At 42.8% G+C, this 12003-nt stretch overlaps 1 protein-coding gene across 1 annotated transcript in view; it reads left to right on the forward strand.

The window, feature by feature from the left end:
* Window positions 1-6429, forward strand: part of LOC120047255 (chloride channel protein 1-like) — a 31684-nt gene extending 25255 nt beyond the window's left edge. The window contains exon 22 of the mRNA XM_038992783.1: window positions 5881-6429. Coding sequence (XP_038848711.1) covers window positions 5881-6429 — 549 coding nt within the window. The remainder of the gene's footprint in view (window positions 1-5880) is intronic.
* The last annotated feature ends 5574 nt before the right edge of the window (window positions 6430-12003 follow it).

Below are 12003 nucleotides of genomic sequence, written 5' to 3' on the forward strand. Positions count from 1 at the left end.
AATTATATGTTTTCATGTCTTTATTGAACACACTGTGTAAACATTCACAGTACAGGGTGGGAAAAGTATGTGAACCCTTGGATTTAATAAGTGGTTGACCCTCCTTTGGCAGCAATAACCTCATGACTGGGCCACTCCAGAAGGTGAATTTTCTTCTGTTGAAGCCATTCTGTTTAGTCACATACACATGGTTAGCAGATATTAATGCGAGTGTAGCGAAATGCTTGTGCTTCTAGTTCTGACCATGCAGTAATAACTAACAAGTAATCTAACAATTTCACAACTACCGTATACACACAAGTGTAAAGGAATGAATAGAATATGTACATATAAATATATGGATGAGTGATGGCTAACGGCATAGGCAAGATGCAGTAGATGGTATAGAGTACAGTATATACATATGAGATGAGTAATGTAGGGTATGTAAACATTATATAAAGTGGCTTTGTTTAAAGTGACTAGTGATACATTTATTGCATCCAATTTTTAATTATTAAGTGGCTAGAGATTTGAGTCAGTATGTTGACAGCAGCCACTCAATGTTAGTGATGGCTGTTTAACAGTCTGATGGCCTCGATTGTGCATCTGTAAAAGTTTGAAAATGTTTTTGGTGACAAGCCAAATTTCTTCAGCCTCCTGAGGTTGAAGAGGCGCTGTTGCGCCTTCTTCACCACGCTCTCTGTGTGGGTGGACCATTTCAGTTTGTCCGTGATGTGTACGCCGAGGAACTTTAACCTTTCCACCTTCTGTACTACTGTCCTGTCGATGTGGATAGGGGGGTGCTCCCTCTGCTGTTTCCTGAAGTCCACGATCATCTCCTTTGTTTTGTTGACATTGAGTGTGAGGTTATTTTCCTGACACCACACTCCGAGGGCCCTCACCTCCTCCCTGTAGGCCGTCTCGTCGTTGTTGGTAATCAAGCCTACCACTGTAGTGTCATCTGCAAACTTGATGATTGAGTTGGAGGCGTGCATGGCCACGCAGTCATGGGTGAACAGGGAGTACAGGAGAGGGCTGAGAACGCACCCTTGTGGGGCCCAGTGTTGAGGATCAGCGGGGTGGAGATGTTGTTTCCTACCCTCACTACCTGGGGGCGGCCCGTCAGAATGTCCAGGACCCAGTTGCACAGGGCGGGGTCGAGACCCAGGGTCTCGAGCTTAATGACGAGTTTGGAGGGTACTATGGTGTTAAATGCTGAGCTGTAATTGATGAACAGCATTTTTACATAGGTATTCCTCTTGTCCAGATGGGTTAGGGCAGTGTGCAGTGTGATTGTGATTGCGTCGTCTGTGGACCTATTGGGGCGGTAAACAAATTGGAGTGGGTCTAGGGTGTCAGGTAGGGTGGAAGTGATATGATCCTTGACTAGTCTCTCAAAGAACTTCATGATGACGGAAGTGAGTGCTATGGGGCGATAGTTGTTTAGCTCAGTTACCTTAGCTTTCTTGGGAACAGGAACAATGATGGCCCTCTTGAAGCATGTGGGAACAGCAGACTGGGGATTGATTGAATATGTCCGTAAACACACCAGCCAGCTGGTCTGCGCATGCTCTGAGGACACGGCTAGGGATGCCGTCTGGGCCGGCAGCCTTGCGAGGGTTAATACGTTTAAATGTTTTACTCACGTTGGCTGCGGTGAAGGAGAGCCCGCAGGTTTTGGTAGCGGGTCGTGTCGGTGGCACTGTATTGTCCTCAAAGCGAGCAAAGAAGCTGTTTAGTTTGTCTGGGAGCAAGACATCGGGGTCCGCGATGGGGCTGGTTTTCTTTTTGTAGTCCGTGATTGACTGTAGACCCTGCCACATACCTCTCGTGTCTGAGCCGTTGAATTGTGACTCAACTTTGTCTCTATACTGACACTTAACTTGTTTGATTGCCTTGCGGAAGGAATAGCTACACTGTTTGTATTCGGTCATGTTTCCGGTCACCTTGCCCTGATTAAAAGCAGTGGTTCACGCTTTCAGTTTTGAGCGAATGCTGCCATCAATCCACGGTTTCTGGTTGGGGAAGGTTTTAATAGTCACCATGGGTACAACATCACCGATGCACTTGCTAATAAACTCGCTCACCGAATCAGCGTATACATCAATGTTGTTGTTCGACGCTATCCGGAACATATCCCAGTCCACGTGATCGAAGCAATCTTGAAGCGTGGAATCAGATTGGTCGGCCCAGCGTTAAAAAGACCTGAGCATGGGCGTTTCCTGTTTTGGTTTCTGTCTATAGGTTGGGAGCAACAAAATGGAGTCGTGGTCAGATTTGCCGAAAGGAGGGCGAGGGAGGGCTTTGTATGCATCTCGGAAGTTAGAGTAACAATGATCCAGGATTTTGCCTGCCCGGGTTGCGCATTCGATATGCTGATCAAATTTAAGGAGCCTTGTTTTCAGATTAGCCTCGTTAAAATCCCCAGCTACAATAAATGCAGCCTCAGGATATGTGGTTTCCAGTTTACATAGAGTCCAATGGTGTCTGCTTGGGGTGAGGTGTCTGCTTGGGGGGGATATACACGACTGTGATTATAATCAAAGAGAATTATCTTGGTAGATAATGCGGTTGGCATTTGATTGTAAGGAATTCTAGGTCAGGTGAACAAAAGGGCTTGAGTTCCTGTATGTTGTTATGATCACACCACGACTCGTTAATCATAAGGCATACACCCCCACCCTTCTTCCTTCTTACCAGAGAGATGTTTGTTTCTGTCGGGGCAATGCGTGAAGAAACCAGGTGGCTGTACCGACTCTGATAACGTATCCCGAGTGAGCCATGTTTCCGTGAAGCAGAGAATGTTGCAATCTCTGATGTCTCTCTGGAAGGCAACCCTTGCTCGGATTTCGTCTACCTTGTTGTCAAGAGACTGGACATTGGCAAGTAGTATACTTGGGAGCAGTGGGCGATGTGCCCGTCTACGGAGCCTGACCGGAAGACCGCTCTGTCTGCCCCTTCTGCGGCGCCGTTGTTTTGGGTCGCCGGCTGGGATCCGATCCATTGTCCTGGATTGTGGATCAAACAGAGGATCCGCTTCGGGAAAGTCGTATTCCTGTCATAATGTTGATAAGTTGACGTTGCTCTTACTGTATATCCAATAGTTCCTCCCAGCTGTATGTAATACGACTTAAGATTTCCTGGGGTAACAGTGTAAGAAATAATACATCACCCATTGCATCACCCAACTTCTGTGAGCTTCAATTGGCGGACAGATAGCCTAACATTCTTCTGCGAAATGTCTTGATAAACTTGGAAATTCATGTTTCCATCGATGATAGCAAGCTGTCCAGGCCCTTGGGCAGCAAAGCAGCCCTAAACGATGATGCTCCCTCCACCATACTTTACAGTTGGGATGAGGTTTTGATGTTGGTGTGCTGTGCTTTTTTCTCTCCACACATAGTCTTGTGTGTTCCTTCCAAACAACTCAACTGTAATTTCATCTGTCCACAGAATATTTTGCCAGTAGCACTGTGGAACATCCAGGTGCAGTTTGGCAAACTTCAGACTTCAGACTTTTTTTACAGCAGTGGCTTTTTCCATGGTGTCCTCCCATGAACACCATTCTTGTTTAGTGTTTTACATATTGTAGACTCGTCAACAGAGATGTTAGCATGTTCCAGAGATTTCTGAAAGTCTTTAGCTGACACTCTAGGATTCTCATTGAGCATTCTGCGCTGTGCTCTTGCAGTCATCTTTGCAGGACGGCCACTCCTAGGGAGAGTAGCAACAGTGCTGAACTTTCTCAATTTATAGACAGTTTGTCTTACAGTGGACTGATGAACATCAAGGCTTTTAGAGATACTTTTGTAACCGTTTCCAGCTTTATGCAAGTCAACAATTCTTAATCTTAGGTCTTCTGAGATCTCTTTTGTTCAAGGCATGGTTCACATCAGCCAATGCTTCTTGTGAATAGCAAACTCAAATTTTGTGAGTGTTTTTATAGGGCAAGGCAGCTCTAACCAACATCTCCAATCTCATCTCATTGATTGGACTCAAGCTTAGCTGACTCCTGACTCCAATTAGCTTTTGGAGAAGTTATTAGCCTAGGGGTTCACATACTATTTCCAACCTACACTGTGAATGTTTAAATGATGTATTCAATATAGACAAGAAAAATACAATAATTTGTGTGTTATTTAAGCACACTATGTTTGTCTATTGCTGTGACTTAGATGAAGATCAGATCAAATTTAATGACCAATTTATGAAGAAATCCAGGTAATTCCAAATGGTTCACATACTTTTTCTTGCCACTGTATATCATGGATCGAGAGTTACAGTGCCGTGAAAAAGTATTTGCCCCGTTTCTGATTTTCTATATTTTGCATATTTTTTAATACTGAATGTTATCAGATCTTCAACCAAAACCTCATAACATTCAGTATCAAAAATATACAAAAGTAGAGAAAAGGGGGCAAATACTTTTTCATTGCACTGTACTTGTCTAAGAGAAAACAGAGGGTGTTCTTTAATGGAAGCCTCTCCACGATAATCCAGGTAGAGCAAGGCATTCCCCAAGGCAGCTGTCTAGGCGCCTTACTTTTTTCCATCTTTACTAATGACTTGCCACTGGCTCTGAGTAAAGCCTGTGTGTCTATGTATGCTAATGACTCAACATTAAACACATCAACTACCACAGCAAGTGAACTCACTGCAACTCTTAACAAAGAGCAGCAGTCAGTTTTAAAATGGGTGTCCTAAAAGTCCTAAATATTTAAAAAACTAAAAGCATTGTATTTGGTACAAATCATTCACTAAACCCTAAACCTCAACTAAATATTTAAATTAATAATGTGGAAATTGAGCAAGTTGAGGAGACTAAACGGCTTGGAGTAACCATGGATTGTAAACTGTCATGGTCAAAACATATTGATGCAACGCTAGCTAAGATCTGCTTTCTTGACATCGCTATCAACAAAACAAGTCCTACAGGCCCTAGTTTTGTCACACCTGGACTACTGCCCAGTCATATGGTCAAGTGCCACAAAGAAGAACATATGCAAATTACATTTGGCCCAGAACAGAGCAGCACGGCTGGCCCTTAAATGTACATGGAGAGCTAACATCATTAACATGCATGTCAATCTCTCCTGGTTCAAAGTAGAGGAGAGTTTGACTGCATCACTACATGTCTTTGTGAGAGGTATTGACGTGTTGAAAGCACTGAGCTGTCTGTTCAAACAACGAGCACACAGCTCAGACACCCATGCATAACCCACAAGCCATGCCACCAGGGGTCTCTTCACAGTCTCCAAGTCCAGAACAGACTCTGGGAAACACACAATACTACATAAGGAACAACGTGGACTGTGAAGAGACACACATACGCATACGCACATACACACGCTAACAAACACAGTTTACACACATGTACATTGTAAAATTATACATTTTGTATTGTAGATATGTAGTGGTGTAGTAATGTGTTGTATGATGTTCTGTTACATTTTTTTGGTGATGTAATCGCCTTAATCTTGTTTGGACCTCAGGAAGAGTAGCTGCTGCCTTGGCAGGAACAAATGAGGATCCATAATAAATACACATAAAAATACATGGAGCCTGTTCAATTGGCTGTTGCTTTGCTGTTCTGTTGTACTCGAATAGTGAGACACACTATTACACTATCAACGGTGTTCGTCTCTGACTTATCACAGCGTCACAGTAAACCTGTATTAACATGCTTTGCTTGTGTTATGACATGCTATGTTAACCACTTCTATTCACTCCTTTTCCCTTCCTCTCTCACCCTCCATCTCAATCTCTATTTCCCTCTCCTCTTTCTTTATTTCTCTCTCTCCCCTTCTCCCTCCCTCCCTTTCTCTTCTCCCCCTCTATATTTATCTCTCCCCTTTAATCTTTCCCTCTCTATCTCTCCTTCTCTCTTACCTCTCACAGTTGCAGAAGGCCATTGAGGGCTCCACCCGTAGTGGGGTAAGATTGCGCCCCCCTCTGGCCAGTTTCAGAGATGCCAATCGTAAAGCCAAGAAGCACGTGGCTCCCCCCTCCACCCCCTCCTCCCCCACCAGGGAGAGGGAGCTATGGGGTGAGGGGGGGAAGAGGGAGGGAGGGGGTAGTAGGAAGGAGGGGAGCGATGGGTTTAAGTGGGAGGTTAAGGAAGAAAAGGGGGAGGGAGATGGAGGAAAGAGGGAGGGAGAGGTGGTAAGGTGGAAGGATGAGGTGGTTGGGACAGAGGGAGAGGGTGACATGGATGAGGCTAAGGAGGAACCCAGGGGGAACGCAGGAGGAGCAGGTGGCTCCAGTGCAGGTGCAGAGTGTGATACCTCCACCCCCAACAGCCGAGGGACAGACTGTCCCCCTCAGGAGCCTTCCTCCCCCACCTCACCACACTCCACCTCCACTCGTATCTTCATTGTGTCATCCCTTCCTACCGTGCCGGAGACGGATGGAGAGAGGGAGAGCGAAGATTCTGAAGAGCCAATTTAGATGGCGACAGGGAATTCTGTGGATTCTGTTTCTTAAATGAAGACTTTCTCCTCTCTGGCCTCAGTCCACTTACCTCATTCAGTGAGCGTTTCAAGGAGAGCGTAACAAGGAGCATCCTGGGTATTGGAGTTCTGTGCAGGCTCATTCGAGGCTCTGCAGATGTTCAGCTTACAGAGAGCAGGAAGAACAGGTGCACACAGTGCTTCTGGGACTTGTAGTTCTGGAATTTCTGGTAGCTAATAATACTTTTTGTAAGATGATAGTCTCTTTCCTGATCTCAGCAGTTTTTGAAGGATTTTTTTCTACTCAAGACAAACTTCTTTTTCACTATTTCAGTTTCTCAGGTTTTTCTCCGTGTCTTTAAAACTACAAAAATGGACAAATGTTCTACGTTCTTCATCTGTACCTATCATGGTTGGTCTCCTTGTCCCGGTATTGTTGAATGTATGAATGTGTTTGTAGCTACATGGTACTGTATGTCTGTATCACTGAATTCCATGTATCTTTATGACACTGTATATGACAGCAATGAAATGTTAGATAATGAAATCACATCATTAATCATGACAATGTCTGTCAATGGACTGATTTATATTTGATCAAATCGATTGAACGTTTACTGATTAATGAATAGACAGGCTTTAAATTATTACTGTAACCACTGTAAAGTAAATATTGAAATTGTTCATATGGATGCCTATCTACTATTCTTATGGAATACAATAAATATTTAAATGTTTTCAGTAACATTTCATTGGACTTGGAGCATGGCAATAATCAGCTCCAGCATAATACCAGAGATGCACTGTTCACTACAGTCTTGTAAAAGTTTGTCTTTAAAAAGGCTGTGGACATATAAACACTTCCAGCTGAGAAGGTCAACAGTGTATTTCAGTCTCAATTTGTTTGACATTTACATTCTCCTGACATCATAATGGCTGACAACGGCAGACAGACAGGGAGGTTTAACTGTCGGGTTCAACCATAGTTGCCAGTCCCCAGCAGGACGCTTTCTGCTGTTTCTGTGGTTGTCATGTTTGGCATGGCTTTGACAAAGAAGTTGGCTGAACAAGAAACAGAACTGGCTACCAGGCTGGGGCCCTATATGAGTACTTATCCATCCTTTAAGTAATCCCTGATGTCTACCAGCAACTTTTCTACACTACCATACAGGAAGGAAGGCAGGAAGGATGGATGCATGGTCATGTATTAGGATTAAAGACACCTAGAATGTGTGTTTGGGGTTGACAGGAAGGGAATGGAAACATGATAGAAGAACTGCGTCACAAAGCCCCAGCAGGCTTTGCATCTCCGTGTTCACTGACCATAAAGAAAAGCACGCTTTCGGTGACGTTCCTCATCCTCACAACATAAAAAACAATGTCCGTTCTCACTGTTCAAAGACGTCCACACACAGACACATCAGGATTCTCTTTGTGTATTTATTTGCTCTTTCTCCACCGTTTTTATTTTATTTGGAGAGAGGGGAGGAGGGGGGGAGGGGAGGAGGGGAGGAGGAGAGGAGGGGAGGAGGGGAGGAGGAGGAGAAGAAAGAGAATGGAGTACAGGAGAAAGGGATGGAAGAGGGTGTTCGCACGTGCAGGGGAAAGAGAGAGGGGGAGGAAGAGAGAAAGATATAGGTTTACGGCCGAGGAGGAAGGGAGGGGAGACCACATGGAAGAACCATCCCGTCACAACCTTCCCATAAGCATGCATAGGTATGGGCTTTAATACACTGGTATTGCCAGTTTACATTGATCATCTCAAATTAAAACATTCAATCAAGCCAATTGTATACAAGTGTATTTACCTCAGGGTTCTGTGCCACACAGTTCCAAATTACCACATCATTTTGTTGAAATGTCTGTTTGCCTCAAATATGGTCAATCTGTCAGATTTTTTAAGCAATCTTTTCAGGCAGTGATTCTTCCAACAAGAAAACAGACAACTACATGGACAGACAGACAGACAAACAGAGAGACAAATATACAGAACAGGTAGAAAGAGAAAGCAAGGGGTAGAAAGGCAAAAAGTTACGTATTGAAAGATGGCAGTAGAATCATACATAATAAGAAATCAACTGGAAATCAATCAGTCAATCAATCAACAAAGACAATCAATAAACAGGAACATCAAGTAAATACATTTGGCTTCTTGTTATTAGTTTATTAATTCATTAAGTTCTTAATCGTCAAAAGAATCTATAAAATATCTTTGTTGAAGTAGTATCATTCTCTGGGTCCATGTTTGTGCTTTCAATGAAGCAGAACAATCTCTCTGGGGTCAAAGGTCTATCACTACAGAAAGTCCCAAGGACAACACACAGAACAATACTGCTTCAAAAAGACTTACCTACAATAAATAATAAACTATGTACAGGCTGTCATGTTATTCCTCCCCCCAAATAATCATTAAATAAATGAATGAATAAGAGTGGTTGGGTAAAGACATCCTGTAGGTTGTAGCTCTCAGAGCCAGTCTGAGACAGACAGGTGAAGGCTAATGCATAACACAAACTGAAAAACACCACAAGGTAGCAGCTCACCAGAACCATCTGTTAGAAGTAGGGTCGCTGAGTCTATCCTGGTCAGGTCACGTGGTCAGGATAGACTCCTAGCCTTGGTTAGTTCTAACACCAATATGCATCTTGTCTTGCAGACGCGTCATATGTGTCATGACAGCTGATGGACACTTTTGACTAGTAGCCTAAAGGAAGTTGTATGGTTGAGATTGTGTTGTCATTGCCTGGGTGATCATGGCAGCTGTGACATGAATCTTCATGACTGGTTATGACTATATAAATGACATCATTGTGTGTTTCATGATGGACAGCTCCAGGGAAGGGGTGGGTAACCTTAACCCTAACCCTTGTCCTGGAGGGATGCAGTCAGTGTGTGCAGGGTTTTATTCCAGCCCAGCTTTAACACAACTGATTACAATTAATTGTGGCCACAATCTAGCCCTCCAGAAGTTTTCACTGTCTGTTTGTTCGATCAGAGAGAGCCCCAACCAACACGAAACTGCTCTACATCAACCACACATATTCTGTCTTTTACTGGAGGAGGTGTCAATCATTCAGTAGAAAAATAAACATTGTCCCAACATTGCATAAATAATCAATCAATAAATTAATGAATTCAAGTCAATAAACCTTTTTTCTATCTTAATTATTTTTTTCACACAATCATCAGAGTGAAAGGAGAAGGTTGTTCTCTGTCAAATAATAGTAATATTAATAATAATAATAATATTAATAAGAATAATATTAATAAGAATACTAATAATAATAATACATTGATATTGTTGTTGTTTTTATTAGTGACACATGCACAGATATTCCAGACCAGTATCTCCAAAATTCCACTATTCTATCATGTCTCTGAACTTCACTACCATTCCTCCACTGGGATACACACTTTCCTCTTCAGGAAATACACACGCTAACTCAAACGTCACACTCGACTCAGGCAGAGTTTTGCTCCATCGCTGTAGTCACCATGAGCAGGAAGATACCGGTTCTATTCGGTTCTAGTGTTTGGTTCTACTGTTCAGTTATATTCCCTGATTGACTTCAATGTTCTCCTTAGACCCAGTCAAATTAGGTCCTTTGCATTATTTTAAAACAATATTCCGATATCCAATATTTTAATGATCACACTATTTACAATGTTGACATTCCACTATCCTTTTCCTTTTACTTGTGTGGTGATAGAAAGAAAATCTAAACGCAATAAGCTTAATTTGGGAGCTCAGGAAGATTCCCAAAGGAAAGAGCTGGGACTGAGACTTGTAGAAAAATAAAGAAACTGTTGCAGTGGGGACTGTGAGAGATGGTTCATATCCTCTCTCATTAGTATTTACATCTATATGACAGTAGTGGCCACAAGCCATTTAGGAGACCTGTGTTTGGCTCCTCACTAATTAGTTACAATTTTGAAGATGTGGTTTTGCTCTTCTAAGAATCAGTAGCCAATTCAAACAGCTCTAACCTACACCTTTGAGAGAAACATTTGCTCCTCATCTTTTCTCCACAAAGAAAAGCTTGGTATTGTCCCCAAGAGCTGACATCAAAACAACAATCTGGGTTAAAACAGAAGCACATCTCAATCTAAATCCTCTTTCTGTTGGTACCAGAACACTCCAGAGCACTCCCTCTTCCTCCAGCCATCTCTAGTTTGGAACCTGGAACAACAGCTCAGAATCCATCTCGTCTAGTGGTTCTGTTTTGGTTCTTGGTGATGCTAAGAGCTCTTTCTGAACAGTAATCAAGGACATTGACGTGTGACAGAGTCCAAAGGCAGCCTCTGATCTGTTGGATTGCATCAGTGAAAAGCGATTCACTACTACAGCTCTGTCTCTTCACCGTTCACTCCATGACACGGACCTGTCAGTCATGATGCACAGTCAAGCAGACTACAAGGAGCTCCATGCCCTGAGTCTTCTCTGGCCCAGCACCAGCCGTGTCCTAGGTTCAGTGCAAAGTCTATACAGTTCAATATAGGACAGGTACTCCATAGTATTCTGAAGAAACATACGGAAAGACAGAGTAGGAAGCACACTATCTTACTGTACAGTACATTCCTTTAACTGTGCAGTGCTGTGTGTGTGGCCGACAGGACAGGCCTGCAGCCTTCATGTGCCTTGGACATCTGGGGAACACAGCAACACAGTAACGTTGTTGTCTTTCTAACTGTGTTAGGAGGGTTCAAGTAGATTTCACTGCAGTGGTTAGGTTGCAGACAGCTAATTTGGATTGAATTCGTTTTTGTGGATAATTGAATAGGTGTAATTTTTAGGGGGTTCTGATGAACCCAACCTGCTAAAGTTGCTCTGTATTCATGCAGTTAGTTCTATGAGTGTTGTGGATGCTAGATGTGAATGACATAAGAGGAGAGGGTATAACATGTGAGTGTTTCTGTTCTTCAAGTTGGGGTTGATATTATTCTACTTGATGTGTTGAGTGTAAGCTGTAAACAGAGTAGTTCTCCAATGGAGAGATAGTGTTGTAAAAACAGTGATTTTGATATATATTATTTTATCATTCACTTATTCATAGACTTTTGTGTTGTCATGATTTTTTGCTTTGTTAGAAAATCATTGTTGTCATGATAATGTTTTATTACTATAGATTTAATGATCATTATCATATTTGACGCTGGACCGGATCAAGTTGTTTGTTTAAAAAGCATGCATGTTTCAATTCCCTCCTCCGTTTCCTTTTCCTGATACAAATGTCTCTATCTCAGCTGCTCCTCTTCTTTTTATCATCCCCTCATACCTCCTTTTTCTCGCTCAGTCTTTTTTCCCGCCCTCTATTCATCCCTCCCTCCTCTTTCTCTCTGGGAATGTAAGGCTTCCAAAAAAAAGTTGTCCGTTGAACCAGCTGTTGTCACTGCGTGAGTCTGTTTCCAAATCTTCCTCCTCTGCTCTTCAGTGGTCACGAGTTTATATCCCATCAAAAATGTGTTTGATACCTGAAAAGGAACAGATTTATTGATAAATATTTCATTATTAGGATCAGTCATTTCTGACGCTGAGGGTCAGTCTGTCACGTCTCTCAGGGCAATCTGTCAA

The sequence above is a fragment of the Salvelinus namaycush genome, chromosome 5 (assembly GCF_016432855.1).
Source record: "Salvelinus namaycush isolate Seneca chromosome 5, SaNama_1.0, whole genome shotgun sequence".
NCBI classification, from domain to species: Eukaryota; Metazoa; Chordata; class Actinopteri; order Salmoniformes; family Salmonidae; genus Salvelinus; species Salvelinus namaycush.